This window comes from Dysidea avara, chromosome 5, assembly GCF_963678975.1.
Source record: "Dysidea avara chromosome 5, odDysAvar1.4, whole genome shotgun sequence".
NCBI lineage: Eukaryota > Metazoa > Porifera > Demospongiae > Dictyoceratida > Dysideidae > Dysidea > Dysidea avara.
This window is the reverse complement of record NC_089276.1, coordinates 14157413-14182739: the sequence shown is the minus strand read 5'-3', so window position 1 is coordinate 14182739 and position 25327 is coordinate 14157413. Positions and strand designations below refer to the sequence as shown.

The 25327-nt window shown below is 37.6% G+C and overlaps 1 protein-coding gene across 3 annotated transcripts in view; it reads left to right on the top strand.

Annotated features, from left to right (window-relative positions):
* The first annotated feature begins 2345 nt into the window (after window positions 1-2345).
* The window catches only part of LOC136255424 (uncharacterized), a 36326-nt gene continuing 13344 nt past the window's right edge, over window positions 2346-25327 (top strand). Inside the window, exons 1-16 of one of the 3 annotated variants that reach the window (XM_066048181.1) lie at window positions 2346-2429; window positions 4615-4678; window positions 4735-5004; window positions 6063-6137; window positions 6805-7041; window positions 7168-7377; window positions 10072-10356; window positions 10420-10473; window positions 11277-11318; window positions 18100-18372; window positions 20200-20265; window positions 20321-20377; window positions 23099-23377; window positions 23951-24016; window positions 24077-24145; window positions 24204-24482. In XM_066048181.1, the coding sequence (XP_065904253.1) occupies window positions 4618-4678; window positions 4735-5004; window positions 6063-6137; window positions 6805-7041; window positions 7168-7377; window positions 10072-10356; window positions 10420-10473; window positions 11277-11318; window positions 18100-18372; window positions 20200-20265; window positions 20321-20377; window positions 23099-23377; window positions 23951-24016; window positions 24077-24145; window positions 24204-24482 (2323 nt within the window). In that variant the 5' untranslated portion in view covers window positions 2346-2429; window positions 4615-4617. Of the gene's footprint in view, window positions 2430-4561; window positions 4679-4734; window positions 5005-6062; window positions 6138-6804; window positions 7042-7167; window positions 7378-10071; window positions 10357-10419; window positions 10474-11276; window positions 11319-18099; window positions 18373-20199; window positions 20266-20320; window positions 20378-23098; window positions 23378-23950; window positions 24017-24076; window positions 24146-24203; window positions 24483-25327 lie in introns of all 3 variants that reach the window. The other 2 variants (XM_066048182.1, XM_066048183.1) reach the window with 2 other exon arrangements.

The window sequence follows — 25327 nt, the reverse complement described above, 5'->3', positions numbered from 1 at the left end:
TTGTTAGCTTTGCACAAGCAGTGTATATGTATAATTCAGTTAGAACTTACTAGTTACCATGCACGGTGACATTGTAATTGCTCTCCTTGCTTATTTACCCAATTGTGTTGTAAATTGTCAGTTATCCACACTTATATAATTAGAGTATATATATATAAGACCATCTGCATGCTTCTGATAGCTATAAAGTAACATATACACAGTACCATTCATGTGAAGTTCTGCAGACAACGTGAGATCATGTACATAAGATTTAGGTACATCATGTAGGACTATAGTGGGAATATATGGGCATGGCAAGGCCGGGAATATATGGGCATGGCAAGGCCGAAAATGCATGCATGTGTGTGTGCTGATGAATAATTTTATAATTACAACTAAGCAGATTATTATGTTGTGTTCTAAGTTTACTCAGCTAGAAATGCTTGTAAAGATAGCCCATTGCAATGGCGGATCCAGGATGGGGCATTTGGGGCAAATGTCCCCCCTCCCACCTTGTGGAGAGCCAGCCATGCTTCTGATTAAAATAGCTACTAAACTTTGTCAGGCCAAGATCAGTTTATCAACTCATGAAAATATGCACATTTTACTAGCATTTATTACAAATTCACCTGAAATCAAAGCAAGCCAAAGTCAAACTAGCTGTAAAATAGTCATCCAGCACCTTCGTGCGTACTAAGCGCCTCTAAAATAATTATCGTGTTGCTGTTGTTTGAGACATTCGGAGCCTTTTAAAGACTTCACAATCATCTGAAAAAGCCAAAATAGCAAAAATCAGCAGTGAGACACTACTAAGAGGTACTTATTTACTGCTTCAAAAATGCAGCACTGAACTAGAGAATAGCTATGCTGCCTATGCATGGCTCTCCCCAACCACCTACAACTTACCCTGTTTGTGCCCCTCCCCTTGCCAGCTCCTGGATCCGCCCCTGCATTGTAGCTAGGTGATGGCAAGGCCAGGCCCGTAGGGAACGGGGGTTCTGGGGGTTCTGAAGAACCCCCCTCTTCAGTAAAAAGGTCCACATTTTCAGTAAAAGGTCCACAGTTTTATTATTAATGCTTTACAGATCAAATAACACAAGTACAGAACATTAGACAAATCAAAAAGGGAAATTACATGATCTGAGGGTCAGCTAGCCACCAGTGCCAGCTGCCTTAAATTAATTAATTGCTTAGCTACTTATTTACAACTAAACTTTACTTACGTACAGTACAACTACAAAATATTAAAGTTACATGAGTGGGGAAGCTTACTACAGTTCCTACAAGGACATAAAAAATGCAAAGTACAATTACTGTTAGTGTCCATAAAAAAATAATTTATGTTTGATAGTAGGGAGGGAATGGGATAAGTCAATGATAGGTAATGCATTCCACAATCTAGGGATTCTGTAAAAGTATGAATTTGCTGTAATGACATTGTCAGAATTTCTGTGGCATAACTTGCTGCTGGATGATCTGGTATGACTGTTGTTGAAGCAAACATGGTCAGATATGTTGAAGCTACTAGTAGGGGAGTTCAAAGATTTTATTAGAAAAAGAACATCATGTAATTCTAACACATACATCAAAGGTAAAAGCTTCAGATGAAACAATCTTGTTTTGTAATCCATAGTATAGTTATTCAAGTTGCACGGCGCTGGACTTGCTCTAACAACAAAATGTCCTTCATAAGATGGGGTCGCCATAAGGCAGAACAATATAAAAGCTTGGATCTCACTAGAGTCAGATATAGGTTTAGTAGAAAGGTCCATAATTTTAGTATAAAAATTCAAAATTTTGTCATTTTAGTGACTGAAAGTCAGAAATATCACCAAATTTAGCCTTATTGGTATGTATTTTCAAAAAATTTCCTGGGGAGGACCATACTCTCAGATACTTCTTTACCACTCTGTGATGTAAACCACACAAAAGGTCCACCTTTCTGTCTAAAGAACCTACCCAGGTAAAAGTCTGGCTACAGCCCTGAAGGCTAGAAGACACTGAGAAAAGGCATAATACGCATATGGTACGTACCATACGCGTATGCCTATACCGTACGCGTATGGTACGGAAAATCATACCGTGCGTGTATGGTATCATAGATATTATAGTAACCACTATAATGTATGTACCATACGCGTATGGTACATAGCGGGGGGGGGGCTACGCGTCCGGTACAAAATACGCATATGGTATAGAACAGTACTAGCCTATCCGCTTTTTTACTTAGAGCGGGACTTAGAGATACAATGCCAGTTTTCTTGAGAAGCAAGGCTCACAGATCCCTCAGTTATCTGCAGCCAGTAGCTACATTCCTTAGTCGTCACACTGCATGGTGATGTCATAAGTAACTAATCACCGCAAATTCCCAGGGAAAATCCCAGTGTGGCTAAAGGAAATCTACGGATGACAAGTTGTGAGCGACAAGACCGAGTAATCATTGTAAAGTGAGCTTGTAACTATCGCAGATAGGGTATTAGACTAGACTACTATAGACTATTGATTATGCGGGGTTTTAGTTTAGCCATAGATAATAGATAGCTACCCCGGCTAGCCGGCTCGCGTGGCCAGACTCCGCTTTTCTTCTCCCTACCCAGTGACAAAGAAAAACGGTCTGGCCACTCGAAACTATTGCCCACACGACGCCCAGACCCTACTCCATGTATTTCCTAGGGGGTGGCACTTATCAATATTCCAGGGGCGCTTGTAATAGATAAGTGCAACCCTAAAAAAATTGATAGCTATGTCTATCAATGTGCCTATATATAAGTATTATAAAAACCACATGGCTTCATATTACAATGGACAGTGAATTACCAAAACTACAACAAGCATGTATAACTATGAACTTTATCAAAGTCTGTACCATCAGTGTCAAGCAGGGTCCCCATATAGCTACATGTACCAACTGAGAATTTGACATCTATGTCTTGCTCCATCCATGCATTTTTTGACCAAAGTAATTTGTTGAGCAAAAAATAAATAAATAAATTGTAGGCAAATCAAATCCCCTATAGAAACCTCTCTTAGGACTGAGTAATCTGGTGCTGCCCACCCCTTGCAAAACGTAATAGTCTGGTGAAATACAGATACTAATTCATTTCTGATCCTAATATTTGGTGGTAGCCAATAATTCATGCCAATGCATGATGTTCACACATGCATTGCCTTGGCAATGCAATGCTTTTGTTCAAATTAATGGGCGGCATAACCAGCAGTTATGTATACGGTAATTCCTTTTGAAATGACATGGTATCTGTATTTCTTCAGACCCCTTTTTGCAAAGGGGCGGGTGGTACCACCCTATCTTAGGAGATGGGGACATAGTGGTGTTTTTGACAAGGTTCTTAGCCCCAGTATACTATACAAGGGAACTTGACACTAGAATTTGTTCCACACTACCAGGGGGAAGGAGGGGGGCTTAACATTGATAGGTGCATTAGACATGAGCATAATGCCTGACAACCTTTCTGGCATGATATTTACCTTGCTAGCTTTTGGGTCAAACCATTTTTAGCAATTGTATCCCATCAGCAATTGTAAGAACAGATAAATGCAAAAGATGACCAAACACTAAAAATGACTCACAACTCAGAGGAATAAAATCATTTCTGAGATTGCAGTTAACAGTTTATAGATGTAGATGTCCTTAGCCTCTTCAGTGGCATCAACAGCCACCCCATCCTGAGAGGCAACAAGGCTGAGTGGTATATACATCTGACAGGGAGGTCAAAATATGCTGGATGACCTAGAGGGTGGTAAATGTCCTTGCACAAGGGGCCATGTAAACAACCAAGGAGATGGTCACCAAACTGATCAATGACAGATTAGCATGTACAAAGTAGTGAGTGACAAGGTAACCAGAGGAGCATCCAACCACAAGTGCATGGAGAAGCTTAATGATGGTTGTAGCATTGCATTTCCTTAAAGCTGAACCCAGTGGCAGTACATAGATGTGCTTGACCACAGATGGTTGAAGCTATATACATGTAAATAACTGATCATCATAAGTAGCTGTGATTGTCTGAATTAGTGCTGGGTAATTATCAAGTATCAATATTTTTGCCAAATTGTATCATGATGATCAGTTAATTGTTAGACTATAATAGGTGCATATTAATTAAGAAAAGCACTAACACGGGGTGAACTGACACCCTTGCTCTTTCTGAAGGTATGGTTGAGGATACATTGAGTAAGCAATATGCCATTTTTGTGACCTACTTCTAGTATGTTTATTAGTAGACAATATAGCAGCAGAGAATGCTTTGACATTTTCAAGGTATTCAGAGTGTTTGTTCTGGTAATTCACTCGCCATGCATAGCCACAAACTTCGATATACAGTATTAATTAAAAGCACATTTTGTGGTTTTGCTAGCCATTGTTTAAAGTATAAACCAAGGTGGAGCTGAGGTAAACCTCAGTTATTATTACCGCACACCTTATAAGGTGTGCATTGTTCAGTAGATAAAAGCCCCTCAGAAATGAGGTAATAATAACTGAGGTTTACCTCAGCTCCACCTTGGTTTATGTTAATTGTTAATTGCATCATCCTTTTGTGTGTTTATCCACTGCTAGCAGATAATGCATGTCTTGTAAAAGTTACATCAAGTATATATACCTATGCCATACAGACAATGAGTGATCCACAAGTGTTACATGGACTACAAGCAGTTGATCAGGTTATGCATAAACCTGGTAAGGAATAAGCTGTGTATATACCATTGAGAATGCTATCATTTCTATTCATGCAGAATTTGCTTTACTGAGCAAACACTACAATGTATTATATCAAAGTTTAATACCAAATTGTAAATTGACAATTAAAATCTTACGTCGTCACTTTACTATTACTGATCAAATGGAGCAGTACATTCTCAGTGGAGACAGTCAACGATTGTGCTGTCAACGTGTTATGAATGTGTTATTAGTCCATCTTGACATTGTGAAAGATCATCAACAGTTTTGTGACTGGCTTGATTCTGTGTCAGTAATGGGTAGTCTCATAGACAAGATTAAAACAGGTACAGTGTGACAACTGACATGACTCTGTAGCAACAGTATTATAATAGTAATCAGATATCAGTTGTCGTATATTATAATTTTTTTTTTATCAGAAATTGAGTGCAACCTTTCTAGTACAAGAGCTCTTCGCTTGTCACTATATGTTAGGTGTAAAATGTGTATATCAGCCTCAAATTAGTATGACATCTAAATCAAAATCATCCTTATTTTTTGAGAGAAGTCATAGTTAACTCTTTTACTGTTATTATTCTGTGCATTCCAGTTAGAGATACTGTATAGGAGATAAGGCATTCATGAAAGTACAGCTGGCTATAAATACTCTCCTAAGACTAAGACATGCCAAAGACTACTACATGCCCAAGACTATTAGCACATATTTATTTGGAGTTATATAGCTAACTTTTTCTATGGAATTGAAAGACAGTGAAATTTTTACAAGTGCATGTAATTTCTAAACAACTGGTTTGATGTGTTATACTACCAGCCAAACTGGTTTTGTTACAGGACCAATGGATAGTGCATGCAACTACAGTGGAACTTACAAATAAAGGACTTAACCTCTCTATAAAGCATTGTTTATGAGCTCCATACAGACCCCCTACCATTATAATTTTTGCCTCTGATAAACGGCAACCTCATTTATATCAAAATCAATTGATCCCAATATGTATTATACAGGTGCATGAGTGTTCTATTAGAGCACTCAATATCCTAGAAGATTACTAACTAAGCATCTTGTTTATGTCTGTGGTATTGTACATACTGTTTGTGGCTCACATAAAATTTATACCTACCTACTGTGTGTGGCTGGGCCTGCAATACTGGGCATGCATGCTGGCACATACAATTTATACCTACCTTCATACTTTTATTATATGCTATAATGCTAAGGCCATGCAACATTCAGCTCTATAATTATTGAGTTTTTGATACAAATTATGGAATGTAGATACTGCATTCCCATAATGAGACATGATCTGTTATGTAGTTTGTGTCCTCTTGCCCAGTTTGTGTACGCCTGGTCACATAATTTATTATTCTTGTGTGGTTGATCTAGAGTTCAGTGCTATTGACAAATCGGGTCATAAATTGTCAGCACAATCTAAACCAGTTATACATCAGAGATCATCTAGTGAGTATCTCTTTGTGACTAGCTGAGCAAAAACCGGTCATTTTTGCACATTCTTTGAATTACTTCTCTGCTATCTATAGTAACAAAGGAGTGATCTGTCGAAGTTTCAATCTTTTATGATGAATAGTCTTGGATTTATAGCACTACAGAGTTGGAACAGCAAGAAATTTGATTTGTACAGAAATAATATGGCAAATAACAGGTGCTTAAATGATCAGTCATAACTCATGATTAAACTGAGCTATGAAGATGGTCAACCTGTTCATGAACTGGAAAATCCATCAAGGTGTGTGTATTCCTTTGTGTGTACAAAGAATAAGGCTATTATTTCAACATTGGAATGACAACGGTAGACTTCATTTCTACTGCATCGCAAATAAGTGCCTATAACGCATGTGACTTTTGCTGTATCAACATGAAACAAAGAGTTTCATACTCTCCATGAACAGGCAAATCTGGTGGTGTATAGAGTTTATTGATTTGAGCTTAGTTTCACTGCATATCGAAGTGATGAAAATCTTAGTAAAATTTTATAAGGCACTGTCACATATTTCAGCTTATTTCAATACGTTTTTACAGCAAAATAGAATTTTGCAAAAATGGCCAGTTTTCGCTCATCCAGTCACATTTAATTGTGTGTTGCAGTTGAGCATTATGTTTCACTTAGAAACTACACAACAGTATTACACTCAGCATATTAACTGGAATACTAGCAGTGGTGTTGGCAGTGTTGATCAACTAGATGATAGTGTGATGGATAATGTTATCACCAGTTGTACTGTTAGTGGTGAAGAAGCATTAGTAGAAAAGACTTGTAGTTGTTCTAGTAGCAGAAGAAGACTAAGTGCCAGGCAAAAGACGTTGAAAGCTACAAGACAGTCTGAACAAACTGATGGAGCCTTGGGTATGTGGAAGTAGTAGCTAGATTCTACCAAAATCAAGAACTGCAGTATAACAAGCACACATTTCTGTGGTGAACATATTGTATGTATCAATTTATTAAACTATTAGATTGATGTGTATTTCATAGCTACATCCAATGGAACTGGCTCCTCAGAAACAGTGCCTCATCCTGACACTGTTACAGTTTCAGAAATGAATCTGACCCCTGGAGTATGCAGCAACCAAGAAAATTTGACATTCCCTTCTATTGTGGCTGTTCCTTCAAGTACACATTCATCTAGTGGAACAACATCTAGTGGTGATATTGTCAGTAGAGAAGTGGAAGAAGATATCCCAGGTGTGTGCATACAGTGAAACATGTTAATGTAAACACTTGACAATGTGTATATCTTGTTAACTCAAGATATGGCATATATCACTTTATAACTCATATCTTTGGCTATCTCTCCCTATTGTAGTCACACTTTTTGTGGGATTAAGTTTTTTTTGTAGTGTTGTGAAAATATACAGAGTGAGTGCTTTGACTGCAGTTTTTAATAGAGAAAGTTAATGCATAACTATTCATGGCTATAATATATTCACGAAGTATGTAACTGCACTAAAAACATTGTTATCAACTTGCGTTTCGATGTTCTGAGCTTATTTTCTTACTGTATAAATCCACAACTGAACTTTTGATATGCTTGCATCACTTTGAACCCTCAGTGCAGTAATTATATATACACCTTGTTATATTCTTACATAGTATGTAGTTTCCAATAGATACACTCACAAACAGTGTTGGGGATAACGCATACTTACGTATGTAACGTGTTACATAATAATTATTACTTTTGTGGTAACCAAGTAATATAATGAAATATGCTATAAAAACCAGTAATATACGTAACTCAATTTACTTTACTTACAAATTTAACACAGTTATACCTAAGTAATGAAGTTACTGTAATGAGTCTAATATTTAGTAATTTTATTACTACAAGTAACAAAGTTACTAATCTCATTAGTATACCTCTAAGTAATGCCTAGCCACAAAGAAGTAACGAAGCCACCTCGAACTGATGAATGAAGCTTATTCACCAGCTTCTTACACTTATTTACACATTGTCCAACAACACAATCATGCCAAGTGATAAAGTGGTAGTTGCACATGTGACAACGTAAGGCTGTGGACACAAAGTAATATATTATATTACATAATATTATTATGGTTACTTTATTCTATGAGTAATATGTAACTGTAACTCAATAGTTCAGTTGCAAGTAATATGTAACGAGTCACTTTTAAAAAGTAATTGCCCCAACATTGTTCACAAAGCATTTCAGTACTTTTCGACATGGCACATAATTATTAGTTGTACTACAGGCACTCATGCTTTGCCTGTAGTATAGGCACTCAGCTCCATGGATGCACTTACCCTCGGGCCTATGGCCCTTATGCTTGTGCTTTATATCAAGCAAAACACTTGTGCCCATGTTATAATTGTTACATATAATTCCATTACAAATTGCATACTGTCATATACTAAGTTCTAGTAAGCACAGAACCTTTTACTTAGTTTTTATACTTGTTACACAGCACTGCATATGGTGAGCAATGCATGGAGTCAGTTAGCTTACTCTAACTGCAGAGGCATGGAGCAAAAATTATGGGCAATTACTATTTATTCTTATGTGATAGACAACACGTAAAGCAATTGATGTACTACATACCTGCAAATCATCACCTTGCACTGTAAGTGAAAAGGAATAGGACACAAAGGAGAACAAAGTAAGTCCATGATGTACTGCACTGTTCCAACTGCAGTACATCAAATGGTAGTTGCCAGGACAAACTAATGTCTGGAAAAATGGTTCTGGTAAAAACAATTTCATCATTCAGCTCATCAGATCAACACTGGAGAGAAACTGGATGTGTCAAAGACCCTTGGCCTAATAATTCAATTCTGTATAATATATAATTATTTATACTGTTAAATGATAATAATAACCATAATAAAATCAGTAACCATAATAAAATCAAGTAATTAGTTATATTAACCATTAATGAGTTACACTTGCCTGAAAACGTCAGTTAGCAGGCATGAAAAAATCTGTTTTAAAAATTTATAGAAACAAATCAGGAGCATTTCAGGCTGCACTGAATATATACACATTTCAGCTTTATTGTACAGTACTTACCAAGTTGTCATGAAGGAAAGGTGAGGCTAGTTGTTAGTTGATGCTACAAAAACCCAAACCCTTTTATCATTATGTATGATAGTGTATACACAATTAGTACTGTTAACATACGTACATATGCCTTGAAGCAACCAAATTTTCCAAGTTCGGCTAATTGTAACTCCTCTTTATGAATATCCTATCACCTTAAAATGGTGCCAAATATACTTGTGACCGGATTTGTGAAAAGGTACCTTTTCCACATACAAAATTTGACCCATTGTTTGAATTTTAAAGCTTCATAACATTTTGATCATGGCATGTAAGTGCTTGAAATTTTCAATGAATGTAGCTACAGTATCTGGTTATATTGTGATACTAAGAGCAAGTTAATCAATATAAAGAGTCAAGCGTTACATCATTTTGTTTGCTGGTATGTCAAATGTGTGGAATAGATACCTTTTCGCAAATCCGGTCACATTTTAGGATTATAGTGTGTAACCAAATTTCAAGCTGTTGCCTTATTTGTACATTAAATTATGGGTTGTCAAGGTACGCATAATTGAAAAGCATGATACCCTTTTTCACAAATCCTGTCACATTTGTGTTGTGCATGTGCTCCCTAAAATGTTTTTATACTTTTCATATTGTTATTTTGTATTGCAAATTATGAATCTGTCATATAGACTAAGTATTATAGTATAGTTCTATAATTCCCTTCCTCTATAATTATATTTTATTTTATTTGTTTATTAAGGCTTTACAACACAAGTGCTGAAGGTCTGTAGGACATCTGGTGTTTAAAGTTGTATATTACTTGTCGTGCCCAGGAACTTGCCTCTATAATTATAGGTATGCATGTTCTGTGCAGGTTTCCAGTTGCTGCAGTCACATTACTCAGATATTCTTCAATCTCTACCTGTAAACTATGAAACAACACTAGATGTACTGAAGGACTCTTTTACTGATGACCAAATTGGCCATATTCTTAGCAGCCCTGACAACACTGTTGCTAATAAAACAATTCTTGAACTTCTTGTTGCCCATGTTAAAGCCACAAGAAGTTTAACAGATCTGTGTGACAGATTGCAAAAGATTACAACAATATCAACAGAACCAAGCCATCTAATTTCTGTTGTTTGTAAACTTAGAGCAGGTGAGGTTTATGAGTGTCATGGTGGATAAGTACTGATCTACATACTTGTGTACTATTCAACAGTTACCCATCCTGTTGAACAAGTGGTACTGATCAACAATTTAGCTGAAGCTAATGGTACAGTTTTGTGGTTGTTGACACTGTTTTCTTTAATTCATTCACTCTGTTACTGTGCTGAATTGAATGTCATTTAAAGTGTACCTGTCTTTTATATTTTTTTCTGTGTACTTTGTATGTATGTATATATATATATGTGACTGGATTTTGGAAAAACGATCCAAATCGCACATTAGAAGTTTCGAGATAAACGGTTTTAAAGAATTGAAGCCAGCATAACTCTCCAAGGGTAGCAAGCACACGTATGAAATTTACACAAAAGATGCATCAATCTGTTACCTTTCAGGCCACATCCAGTACTTGTAGCTGCTTGTAGAGTTTCCCGCCAAATAAGATAGAAAATCTGAGCAGTTGGGCGAGTGAAGTAGTATCACGAGTGCTCACAAAGGGGTGGAGGGTGGGGGGTGGTTGGGAGGGCAAGAGATAGACCTCAAAATGGAGGAAGAGTCCAGACACGAGATTACAGGACTGTGCTGGCTCCTTAGTGGCTGATATGTAGCAAAATCAACAGAGAAAACGTCTGGCCAACATTATAAGGCTGTCCACCAGTAAACCACTGATTCTTGCCAAGCCAGGTCCTTCACGAGGCCTGAAACCGCCATTTGAGCACTCACACCACCCAAAAAAGACGTCTGTTAAAACCAGCCTTGAGTAGTTTGAGTAGTACTGAGGATCAAAACTAGTAGTACGATAGTGTAGCTATCCACTGGTGGTGTTAGTTTGATTTTTCCTGATGTGCGATTTGGATCGGTTTTGTAAAATCTGGTCACATATATAATTTTTTTTATAATGTATGACAACAGATGAAGAAGTATCAATCCCAGAGATATTGAACATCAGTGAAGGTAGGTTGTATAGCTATTCAGTTATGATATAAAAATGATGTATTAACATTAGAGAGTTATTACCATCTTCATACCACGCATAGTTGTTAGTATTATCTTATTTATAAGAGAATTAATTTTGTTATGCAGATCATTTCATAATCTTCTTCTTCAGTGCTTTATTTTTCCATTCCTTAACTGGTGCAGTCTATAACATAATGTCAGTTTTAATGCATAATTCCAATTGTTCCCCACTATTATGAATGAATCATTGATGTCACCCTAAAAATTAACCACCCCTTGAAAATGTCACTATGAAAGAAAGTACAACTGTACGTACTACATTCACAGTATCCATTTGAAGACATACAGTTGGTATACCATAATATAATAGGGTACTACCTTTTGAGCGGGTTGCCACCATCAACAGATGGTGGTTGTTTTCGTAGGTGTGCAGGGTTCCATGAATTCTCCTATTAATTATCAAATAGGCCCCTTTTCAACAATTTTACATGATGTATACAGCATGTTTTACTATAAAGGTTGGAGGTAGGAATGCTTGGGGATTCTAACATTCTCTGAAGCCACAAGAATTTCTGCATGCCAAAGAAAGGCAACTGCCTTTTCCTCCAAGCCATAGGAACCGTAAAACCTCTGGGATATTCCCTGCACACCCACTGCAAAGAATGTCGTCAAATCAAAACGATTTCCAGGTTGGTGTAAATGTTTGCTGCATCGCACTGAACTATGTTGAACTGCTTGTATCAAACTGAACCATGTTGAACTGCTCTGGAGCGGACCTGCTAGGGATAGTTTGATTTAGTTCTACATACCCAATATAAACAGCTGTGACCTTGCAATTCAACTTAGTTCTAATAAACAGAATAAGACATGAAAAAAATACAGCTAAAATGCATATGGTGACTGTTTTCTTGTAACGATGAGCAATGTTATTCTCCAATTATTGCCAACCCTTCTCATGTGTGTGCCTGCCAAATCTTCCCCCTAGTCATGGTGGAGCTTCAGGTTAGATGGAGTTTAACTAGTTAAACTAGGTTAATGTTGCAATCAAGCATGCGTGAGTGTATTATGATAGTGATTAACCAGAAGCTCTACCATGACTAGGGGGAAGATTGGGCAGGCACACACGTGAGAAGGGTTGGCAATAATTGGAGAATAACATTGCACATGAGTTACAAGATAAACGGTGCATGTAGAGGTATTAGAACACATGGTACTACATGGCATAGCGAATCTTGTCGTTTGGTTAACATACCGCCAAAAAAGGATGCTGCAAGAGGGGCTTTACGGTAGAAAATGAAACAGTCTTGGAGCTATACCGGAAGTTCAACACTGCCAACTCAATGAGACATTCATCGTTTCGTTGATGTGCCGCCAAAGTGACACACTGGAGGGCGTCACAGAAAAGTGAAGGAACTAGACCCAACGTTACCACCAGTACATTCGTCGATATTCTGCCTAAAAGATGCCCAGAAGAGATGCAGTAAGGCATTACAGCAGGAGATAACAGAAAAGTCAGGGAACTTAACGGAAGTTACTGTTAACACAGGAACCAAAGGAGGCTATTAAACAGCTCCCTTAATGCGGAATAACGTCCCCACAATCGTCCAGGAGGTTACAAGATTGCGCCGTTTTTAACAACTAAACCTATGTACAGTATCAATGATGCCAAGCAAGTTCTAATTAGCTACAATATATTTGTCTTTGTTGTTCGTAGGCGACTCCCCTTCCATAGATGCTGTTGGGACCTTACTATTAGGGACACTCCTTGGTCTCAGGGTCTGCAGTGCCCCGGCATGGACCACCATGTGAATGTGTGTGTGTGTGCGCCTCTGTTGTGCCATAACACATGCCTCCTTAGCATACAAACTGCAATAATTTGGCAAAGGGTAATTTGCAACAAGCAATCAATGTTGATCGATAACAAACAGCGTTCACCTGAGCAGATTAAGGTACTGCCCCTACCCCCCTAAATTAATAGAACACTGATACATACTAATATGGGTGTGTGTGTGTGTGTAATATGCAGTGTATGTTAGATGTTAGTATTTTCATTTGTAGTCATTCTGGTACATGTATTACATTTACAACAAATAAGTGTGTCTGAGGTAATAGTACAGACAAAATGTGACCACCTCCACTCCTCCATAGATGCCGTTTGGGACCTTAATATAATGAATACTCCTTGGTCTCAGGGTCCGCAGTGCCCCAGTGCAGACCGCTGGGTGAATGTGTGCGCCTCCATAGTGCCTCCTTATTAGCATGCAAACTGCAATAATTGGCAGAGGGTGTAACTTGCAACAGTGATAATTGAGTTTAAGTGGCAATCAGTGTTGACTGGTGACAAGGGTTTTCATCCGTGCAGTAAAGGTATTGCCCCCACACCCCCTCCCCTAAAGGGATAGAGCACCTATTTATATATATACTTGTGTGTGTGTATATATATATGGGTATATATATGCATGCATGTGTGTAGATATAATTGCACATGTTGGTAATTTCATATGCAGTGGTGATAGTCATTCTTGTACATCTATGTATTCATAATAACTTAAATGTATTTGTGTGTTACTAAGGTGACTACGGACAATATGTTTTGCGAAATAAATGTTTTAAATGGCATGGCATATGTTGCCCATTTTTGTGATGATATTTGGTTAGGAAAAGCTTATGTGAGGTACCTAATTACCAATTTTCTAACCGGTTGGCCATTTCAAGGATCCCGACCCCATAGATATTGTTCATACCAAATATACAACAGAGACTATGGCCAGTGTCAGCCAAGCTAATTAAAAGGATATAAGAGGGAGAATTGACAAATACAAAACCGAGCATGTTGCACCTGGGATAAGGCCAGTAAGCTTAGCCGTTCCAAATAACACCTAATGAGTTTGATTACTCAAATGACCCCAGTGTTTTACCATCTATCTTACAACTTGTAAACAAACTCAACCAAAAAAAAAAGAAAAAAAAATTATCTTGGAAACACACTATGTATAAATTGTTCACTACTGTTGCTTTCCACTAGATTGCTGCTCCTTGCCCACACACCACCTCGATGCATTAAAAGGGATAGTTTAACTTGGCTATGGTACTTTGCTGACATAATTGAATTTAAAATATCTATATTACCACATTTCAAATATTTTTAGGTATATGCTTGTCATGCCCTCAAACTTCAATATTCTATCGAACTTCTTACCTTGGACTGTCTAGAGCAGCTCTAATGGGCAGCACAACTTGTATACAATTTTTCTAATCTGCAAATATTAAGGCATTCCAGGGGCATCGAATTGTACTTATACGTATATTATGGCTAGGATGTAGGACAGATTGTGTGGGAAAAGCAAGCCTTGGAGGTTGTTGGTTGTGCCAAATCATTTATGTTCCGCATGTTTGCAACAGCAGCCAACACTAAATATACTTCTGAATGATAAAGTTTGAACTGATCTGTGTTGGTGACAAACCTTAGCTGATTGGAATGGGTCGAGTCTACTTTTGTTGGAACAACAGTGCCCGGACTCTCAATCATCTGATCCAAACAGAGGTGCCAGATTATGGTGTGTTTTGGCTAGCAAAACAAACAAAAAAAATGGCATCTACCACTACATGGGGTCAAATATAACGTCATAGTAATTTTAAAAAGAAAAAAATCCAACTGTTTGAGCTTTGTGGAACGATTTGAGTTTGACCATTCCAGAGTTGTCACTGCTGTGAATAGACACTATAAAGTTGCCACGTACTTGTAATGCAGCCTGTGGTTCTTGTTTTACTAATTTCGAGATTGGTGTAGCCTGTAGACACTTAGCAGGTGTACAATAATAGCACAGCTGACCACATCTCCCATGGTAACCTGCATTTGTTCTTTTGTTTACGGCCACCAGCCAGCTCCACTACCTCATCTGTGACTGCAGAGTCTGAGGGATAGATGGGACAGACATACACACACACTCCAGGCAACTGTGCAGTACTCTACATGAATGGTTTAGTGTCTCCTACTCGAGAGAGGCTATAATGCTGAGCAGCACCAATATTTACTATTCCTCACACAGACTATATAACCCAACACCAGTCTTCATTTTTAATCACAATGGCACAACGCTTGAAGTCCACTTATTCTCCAATGGCAACCTATAGCTTCATTCATCCTGCAGTCAGCATAATGCATAGTACAAACCTCCTTACACAACACTTTGAGCAGATTCTTTGAAGCATTTATAGAGCTAGCTAGTACAGACAATGAATCCACCTTCTAATTACTACAGGTGTAGATCCGATATCAGTTACATATTAGTTGTGTCCCTGCTGAGGTGTAGCTACAGTGTAGGCAGGTGAGGCAGCTGCCTCACTAGGTATTTGTATCTGAAGTCACTGAACTGGGAGTTATATTGGACCATTAGATGCATTGAAAGCATCCATTAACAGGGTTTGTATGCTATTTAGTTCATCTTATAGTGTACATAGTAAGAGTCCATCCAGTGCAGCTCCAAGTGGATAGCTACTGAGGTTTACTTTTCAGAAACCGGTCAAGCATACTTTAGTGGAGCAGTCAGCCCTAATATAGAACACTCACCCTGATACAACACGCAGTCAAGCAAATTTTTAATACAATACTTTGATAGAATTTAACAACTTAAATTGCTCTCACAGTCAATCTCAGATGGTCTAGCTTTACCAGGGGAGCATAACCTGACCCCCTGTTGACCCCCCTGTTACCAGTGCTTATAATTTTACTACTTGGGTTAAGGAGTGAGTAACATGCACAGGAGAACGCCTGCTCGCCTCATTTCATCATTACAGTCACCATATACATTTTAGCTGTATTTTTTTTCACATCTTATTCTGTTTATTAGAACTAAGCTGAATTGCAAGGTCACAACTGTTTATATTGGGTATGTAGAACTAGATCAAACTATCCCTAGCAGGTCCACTCCAGAGCTGTTCAACATGGTCCAGTTTGATACAAGCAGTTCAACATAGTTCAGTGCGATGTGGCAAACATTTACACCAACCTGGAAATTGTTTGATTTGAGGACATTCTTTGCGGTGGGTGTGCAGGGAATATCCCAGAGGTTTTACAGTTCCTATGGCTTGGAGGGAAAGGCAGTTGCCTTTCTTTGGCATGCGGAAATTCTTGTGGCTTCAGAGAATGTTAGAATCCCCAAGCATTCCTACCTCCAAGCCTTTGTAGTAAAACATGCTGTATACATCATGTAAAATTGTTGAAAATGGGGCCTATTTGAAAATTAATAAGAGAATCCATGGAATCCTGCACACCTACGAAAACAACCACATCTGTTGACGGTGGTAACCCGCTCACAACAGGGTAAGACCTGCTGACCGGGTTAAACTGACAAGCAACATTAAATGGAGTTTAACTAGTTAAACTAGGTTAGTGTTGCAGTCAAGCATGTGTGTGTGTATTATGATAGTGATTAACCCGAAGCTCTACCATGACTAGGGGGAAGATTGGGCAGGCACACACGTGAGAAGGGTTGGCAATAATTGGAGAATAACATTGCGCATGCGTTAAAAGAAAAAAGGCGCATGTAGAGGTATTAGAACACATGGTACTACATGGCATAGTGAATCTTGTCCCAGCCATACCACTCCCCTCTACCAACTATCTCATATTAGTATTTTAGAAGATGATAATCACAAAGGGATTGTTCGGTGGGGTTTAATGTAATGTATTGCCCAAAAAATAAATAAATAAAATAAAATTAATAACGGGGGTGTGGGGAGATGAAGCATGCACCACGGACAGTCCCAGCAGGGAGCTTAGTAAACCCCCCCCCCCCCCCCCCCCCTTTTTCCATTTTCTTTACCATCTTGAGGCTAGCACAGGGTGTGACAGTGCAGGGTTTCTATTAGGAACATTGTGGCATGCAGAAATTCTTGTGGCTTCAGAGAATGTTAGAATCCCCAAGCATTCCTACCTCCAAGCCTTTGTAGTAAAACATGCTGTATACATCATGTAAAATTGTTGAAAAGGGGCCTATTTGAGAATTAATAGGAGAATCCATGGAACCCTGCACACCTACGAAAACAACCACCATCTGTTGACGGTGGCAACCCGCTCACAACAGGGTAAGACCTGCTGACCGGGTTAAACTGACAAGCAACATTAATCACTATCATAATAAACTCACGCATGCTTAACTGCAACATTAACCTAGTTTAACTAGTTAAACTCCATTTAAAATTTACCTGTATGATCCGTATCATTAATACTGTAAATTAGACTGATTATTCCATGCCATAGTACTGCAGTTTCCACACAGTAGCAAGAGCTCTGTATAAGTTATAATTATGGAAGATACGGAATGGTTGCATGATTCTGTGCATGACATTTTTAATTGCTTAAACTAGCCAAAGTAATTCGGGCTATGACTAGAACAGATTGTAGAGATATTTTGTTGGGTGAAAACTGAACGGTTTAAGTGCTTTGACAAGTGCTATGACAAAGGAAGTACAATAGCATTGAATGCACAAAGATCTCAAGACTAATATAGCATTCAGCTTCACTTAGTGCTATATCAGTCTCTTGTCCTCATCCAATTATGGTTCATTTTCCATACAACTTTGTATCAATGCTTTGAGTAATAAAGTAATGCCAACATAAAAAAGGATTAATCAAAAATTAAATTTCATGGTGTGATCTTTCTGATCAGATCATTAGTTCATACCCAGGCTACAAGGGACTAAAGTATTAAGTATGCAGTTTTCTATGATAAAACACTGTATGGCAGTAGCTAATTATTACATACATATATTTTAGATTTTAGCCAACTCAAATCACATTATCACACCATTGTGCAACTGATGTCTGATGACTATGAACAGAGTATTGGAAAATTACAAAACCACATCAGTGATGATGACATCTGCGATATTCTTTGTAGTAGCAACTACAGAATTGCAAACAACAAAATACTGAATTGTTTGATTAAGAAGTTAACCTGTAAAGAAGATCTACTGGATTTGTGTGACCAACTAGAAAAGATTGCTGCTGCACATGACCTAAAAGAAATTTTAAAGAAAATTAGATCCGGTATACTTCTGTATGTATGTATGTACATAAGTGTATTAGAAAAGTTTGTTAAGTACTGTTGATAGTCATAAAACATACTGTATACCGTTGACGCATACAGATATACGTATGTGTGGTCCAAGAGGTCAGTGTGACCAAGGTCTGCTTAAACATGAGTTTCACCCTTAAACATACAAAACTGATCTAAATTTAGATCCTCCGATTACAGTACAAATTTAATGCAGCATTGCACTCTAGGGTGAGGCACTGGCATGTAATGACTCACAAGTCACCAAGCATACTTAAAATACTCCTCCTACTTTGGCATTGAGAAAAATCATAGCTAATGTGCCAAAGTATGGACTTTCCCATCGAGCTATGCTGTAATACCATCATTCATTTCTTGTTTCACTACTTTTTATTGCATAGATCCCACTTCATTTTTAAATTAACAATTTTTTTAAATGCTAGTTTGTTTAGATTTTTTGTTGTAGCACAGCTAGCTAGTTACAGCTTATTAAAGTTCATACTGTGCCAAAATTGGAAGCACATAGGCCCCTAGTAACGTGCATAGTTTACCTTTGATTGTAGTAGCAGTGGTGCTCAGATCTATGACCTGTCTCAGTACGATGGTCTGCGTTCTATTTACCCCAGCCAGAAGTTGTTAGAACAAACAGGCCCTTTCAGTTGTCTGGAACTTATTCTCAACTGACAGGATGAAGTAATACGATTTCCACTTGAGTACTATCCAATCACATGAATCACTTGCAAATCTCACCGTCCGGCACTGAGTGGTTGAGTCAATGTGTTCAGAGGAACAAGCTGTCGAATATCAGTTCATCTCAAAATCTCTTCATCGATTGCAGTCCAGGTGTTGGCAAAAGTTGAAGTGACAACTCAGCAGCCTTAATGTTTCACGTACAATACTTGAAGTGCCCTGCTCTTTCAGCAGTATAAGCGTTTTCTGAAATAATTTTGTGGTGTCTACAGAAAAGTGTTGATACAGAAAATTAATGCCTCAGTATGGTTCCGATGCTTGAAGAAGGAGACACCAACCTGATTGAAAGTAAAAGGGAAAACAAGGCACACAGGGTGTACACTTGTCGGAACCCCAAAAGGCACATCCCGCCAGTGAGTTTGTTGTTGTGGCGTAAAATGGTAACCGTGCGTTGCTTCGTTTGGGCTCTAGGCTTGCGACTGTGGTCATTGAGTGAGTGAGTGAGTGAGTGAGTGAGTGAGTGAGTGAGTGAGGCAGTCAGTGAGACGAAATTTCAAGTTTTGGAGATTTAAAAAAAATTCTATATCCAGTCACAAGTAAGTGTTTTCTTGTTTTCAATGCTGTATTTTATGTTAGATAGACTAATATTATTCCTTAGAGGTGATTTTTGTGACATATGATGTCTCTAGGATTATTTTTATAGGCGGAATTTTAGGCAGCGTGCGTCACTTTTGATGCAAACCCTACTTAAACAGTACTACTGTACTGTTTGATTAAACATGAATGCAACATATGTAGATATGTACATGCTATAAACTTGTGATCACTTGAGTGTGCTCAAGGATCACCATGAGTTTGCTCAAGAGTTCAATCACAGGTGACTTGTGAGCAAAACTTTGTGGTACACTCTAGTAACTATTCAAAGCAATGCTTGTTCACATGTGACCTCATGTACTGGCCAACACACATGACTGCGTGTACTGGTAAGATCAGAACATGTTTATTTTGTGTGTGGTAATTATGCAACACATGTATTTTATAAAGCTACGTATGAGTGATACTGGTACATCTTGACCATGAATTTATTGCCAGAATTTACTATGCATGTAATCATTATCATGTACTTACAGATGTTGAGTTAAGCATGCACCTTCCAGGAATCAGTGATACCAGTTTAGGTGGTTTAGGACTATCACGTAAGATGTTACATATGTATATGCAAAGTAATATGTATCACTGCAATACTGCTAGGTCTAAATGATCACGTATTTCAGCTAGCATTTTCATCATTAGATCCAAACTCAAAAGGTTAGCAACAAATTTGTGGTGTTCAAGTGGAATCAATTCTCACAAACCAGAACATACGCATACACCTGACATAAGCATACACCTGATATAAGCATACACCTGTGCATGCATACTGCATGACAATGTCTGTTAAAGACATGATTAATTATTCTAGTGTATATGGCTGTATAGAGCTTTGAATGATCACACAAATAATGTTTTGTTATGCAGAAATATCATCCTTGTAATGATTCCTCCTTTGTGCCTGTACATATAGACTCTTTAATCCTTAAATCCGCAGAGAACTTTTTGGAAATGCGTGTTTACACAATGTGGGCATGCATGGCTACACTAGGTGGGGTAACTTAATTCTTACAGCCTACAAATACGCAGTGTGTTCACTGGGCTACTTGGAGAAGGTTAAATGAACACTGTAACTACAGTGGCTTCCTTGTTATGAAGCAATGAGTCATGTCTCTGTATTTCAAAATTCTTGCCACGTGTTTAAATTCGATTGTGGATTTACTCACGTGAGTCATATATGGCCTGATAGAAAATTTCACAACAAATCGAATGGATGTTGTTGCAAGGTGATAGGAGCAACTAACATCGAGTTATTGACCATTTTATAAAGGTAGGTAGAGGGTTTGCGTGTTTCCTTACCAAAAAGTTATTTTCACGGTTAGTTTTGGCCTCACCATTTCACATTAGGGTAAAACCCTAGGTATCAATTTAATCCTTGTTACATCACAAGTAGAATGACGTAAATTGTATAGCCATAGGATGGACGCTTCGAAAGTTACAGCGCTTTGTGCAAGGCATGTGTATTTGTTAAGTTTAAATTCAGTTTTCTGGTTTAAGAGTTAACCAATACCATTAGGCTAATGTTAATTTTTAAACCAGTTGTATGCATGTGTTCATAGCTGGCTGCATGCAGGGTGATTGTGGTTGTGTGCCTGGTTTCCTTACATGTACGTAGCTGGTTTTCTGAAATTGGTATGTCAGAAATTGTGTACTGTATGTGTGTGTGTGTGTTTGTGTGCGTCAATGTTCAAACTTTTATACCCTGAGGCATATACTTCATGCAAATTTGAAGCATGAGAGAAACATGTATGTTATTATACTGAATGCACTATGAACAACTTTCTTAATGGATTGTCAGGTGTTGTATTGACTACGTAGGCATTGTAGGCCACCAGCAATGGCATATCTTTTCAAGTACAAGAGAGTACTGTATGTCTCTCTCATATGTGTATTGAAATCTATATATAAAGCTGAAAAGCTGTTTGTCCATCTGCTTCGTGACACTGTTAACTTGACAATGAAAGCACGTATCAACAGGGGACTGTAATGAAATTAAGCACTCATCATCTGGCTACTCCAAGTTTGTTGTAACAAATTGCCATATGCTTTTGTTCCTCTTTATAGCGTCGTGAAGACGGGAGTGTAGAGCCAAAGCTCAGTGAAATTCTTTTTTAACTGCACAAGTACACACCTATGCCATTCAACTTTTTGTATTTGTAAAGCTATGCTGGCTTTTATCTATCTTTTTCCCTACAGGTAAACAGAAGAACTAGATTTTAAAAGGCATTCGTACTATATTTTGAAAATTTGTATTGTATTAGAACGTTGCATGTATAAAGAGATTTCGAAACGTGCTTGGTACATGTATGTGTGGTTGCATGGTTTTGACGTTACAACTTATTGATAATTAAATATATTTCTATTACATTGCTGAAGATTTGTACCTTGATAGTTACCTGACAGATGGGGAAAATTCAGCTAGTTTGCATAAGCTGTTTAGCAAGTAGGCGTGACAACAAATTGCTGTGAAGCTGACTGCTCTATTAGAGTATGTCGATTGTAGTAGTCTTGTATATATGTTTGGTATGTAGCCTGACTATTTATTTAGACTAGCAGAGCACACACTTTTCTGAGCACTCCTAATACAGTGCACATAGAATGTTCTAGAACTAGATTTTCCATGGATAGATCCATGAAATTATAGTCTGGTGTAGTAAACAAGAACTTCCATTTATAAGGTAGAAATTAAGTGAGATGAGCAGCTGACAGCAGTGGCAGAGTGGCTTAAGTGTATAGGTGTGGAGGTCCCTGGTTCAAACCTTCTGACAGTTTTTTTTTTTTTTTACTTTGTGGTGACTTTTCTATTAGAGTATCTCAATCGTTTTTGCTTTATATCTCCTTAGCTAATACTTTCAGTATTTTCATATTACAAAAGCCTGTGCTACAATGGTTAGCCTATCTGCATACCAATTCTTAAATTGTTTCTGTCATTAGTTTGCCCTGTAGGCGTGACAAAAAATCACACTTGCAATTTTGGAAATTGCTCATAACTTTGTGCCACTTTTACCAAATAAATGTGTTCTTTATACTCTTCAAATTTGAAAAGGATTTACAGCACATAACCACTGGACTGATTTAGCTAAAATTTGGAACAGAAGATGTCTCGGGATTTTTTGCAGAAAAAATGGGCTAGTTGTTACTGCGTGAAAATACATTTGTTCCTGTAAAATATTGCTTGTCACACGCCCAAACACATTGGCTTTTGTTGGCTGCACAACACACTATCATGTGTCCTGATGAACCCATTTTCATGATGCCAAGAAATTCATTCCCAAACCCATAGGATAATAATGTGCAAGTATGTGTACAAGTTAGGAATTTAGTATAATGTTTGGTAGCTCAGTTATCATGTGTGTATTTTGCTTTCTACACTTGTAGTTGTTGCCATACTAAAGAAGAACTTTGTAGGATTATGCCGTTGTCTTCCAGGGGACTATGTGGCAACCATTGAGAAGTTAAAACAAAGTTCAACAATATCAGATGATTTAGTATTCCATCTTGCTGGTTTACATTCCACTGACATTAGGAATAGAACAATAGTTGCCTTAATAATGAGCAGTATGAATTCTGACATTGAAGCATTAAGGATTTGTGATATTTTAGAAGATGTAGTTGACAGTGACACTTCAAAAAAAGTTATACAGGATTTAAGATCTGGTATATACACCTTGTAGTGTTATAAATGTGATTTAGCCAGTCTGCCATAACTATTAAATTCCATAGAGAATGCTTTGTACTATAAAATTGGGCTTGCACTATTATGTCAGGTTTTGTAGATTTAGTTTAGAAATCTAATAACTTCCTTGAAAATAGTTCAGCACTCTATAATAGAGCAGTCAGTAGAAAATGTAACAGTAACGGATGCATTGTAAAATGCTCTCTAGATAGAGTTGATACTCTCTAATAAAACAGTCAGTCAGTCAGTAGTTGGTTTAATTCCTGGTTAAATTCTACCTAGATGCTTTCATTGTGTATACTTTTTCTGAGTACATTGATTTACTGGATTCAGTCATAGCTTGTGTTGCCCTTTTATTTTCCTGTAGTTCATGTCTACCACTTTCCTGATAGTATCTACACCTGCTATAATTCAATATTGTGGTCATCAGTAGACATGAACCTTACCATATGATGTATAGCATTCCAAACAATAATCTCACTTGTGCATGGTGCATGCATGGAGTAAATAATTTATACCAAATTAAATTTATGTTCAATGAAATTTCTTTACAGAAGTGCTTGAGGCATTGAGCACAGATAAAACAAGCACATCCACATCCTCAGACAATGTAGCTTCAGGTACTGTACCTTAAACATTAATGTTTAAATAAGCTGGTTTGTGTAAATATGTAATGGTAGATGATTTTTGCACAACATTTTTTGATGATGCACTTCTCCCAAAAATGATAATACAACGAAACAACAAAGGTAAGTGATTAATTTTAGAATGTATTTATTTCTCCTTTTTGTTGTTGCATATATGTAGCACTTGCTGTACTGAGAAAGAACTTCACGAAGTTGTGTCATTGTTTACCACAAGACTACAAAGTCACCATTAGTAGAATAGAAAAAACTGCAGTTCTTCCTGAGGGATTAATACCTCATTTAGCACAAATGCCTACTCTTGAACTGATTAATTGTCAAATCCTCGCTGGTATGATTGCGCCTTTACAAACAGAGGTGCACCTGATTGGATTTTGTGACTGGGTGAAACGTCTGGTGGATGATGGTGAACCTAAGACATTTATCGATAATTTGAAAAGTGGTAAGTTAGGCCACGAAAAGTTAATTTTATGTTTCTGGTTCCTTTCGTGGTCATTTTTGTGCTGAATGAATTGCACAATCACCATACAATAATTGAAAAGTTTTCATGTCTTGTAAACACTTTTTTCGTAGAAAGATGCACTAACTTTATGCATCAACTTTGTTTTTCCCTGTAGCCTGCTGATTCCATGTACTGCTACGTGTGTCAAATGTAGTGTACCACATCAAAAAAAAAAAGCCTGGTCAATTTTGGGGAATTGGTAGGACTAGAAACATATAATTAACTTTGCATGGCCTCATATATAACCATGGCTATTGACATTTAGTCACTGTAATTGAACATAACTGATCTGTGTATCTTAAGCTATGTGAAATACTGTATCTTGTTATTGCAAAACAACCGCTATTATTGTTTCAATAGTTTGAGCTTGAAAGCTATACTCAGCCCTCAGGCTTTCAGGTGTATATATCAGAAAAATCCCTCACAGTCGTGGTACATATAACTATTACATAACTTGAATTCAATTAAATGCCACTAAACTAAACACCTGGCCTCAAATAAAGGTCCTATTGGTTTAAAGGCAGGATTAAAAATGCTGGGAAGAAAATAAAAGCCTGGGCTTTTACACGAGGAAATATGGTGTATGTAAATAAACATATTTTTACATGTGCAAATAGCAGTCTCGGTATAAGTGATATATATCACTCTAAGCAACCTCACCTGTTAGGTGAAAGAACTAATGAGCACTCACCCCATTTTTTATACATCATTATCTGATGATTGATAGTGGTAGAATGTTATTTGTATGTCATGATGTTTCTGCACATAACGCTGGAAAATGTGGG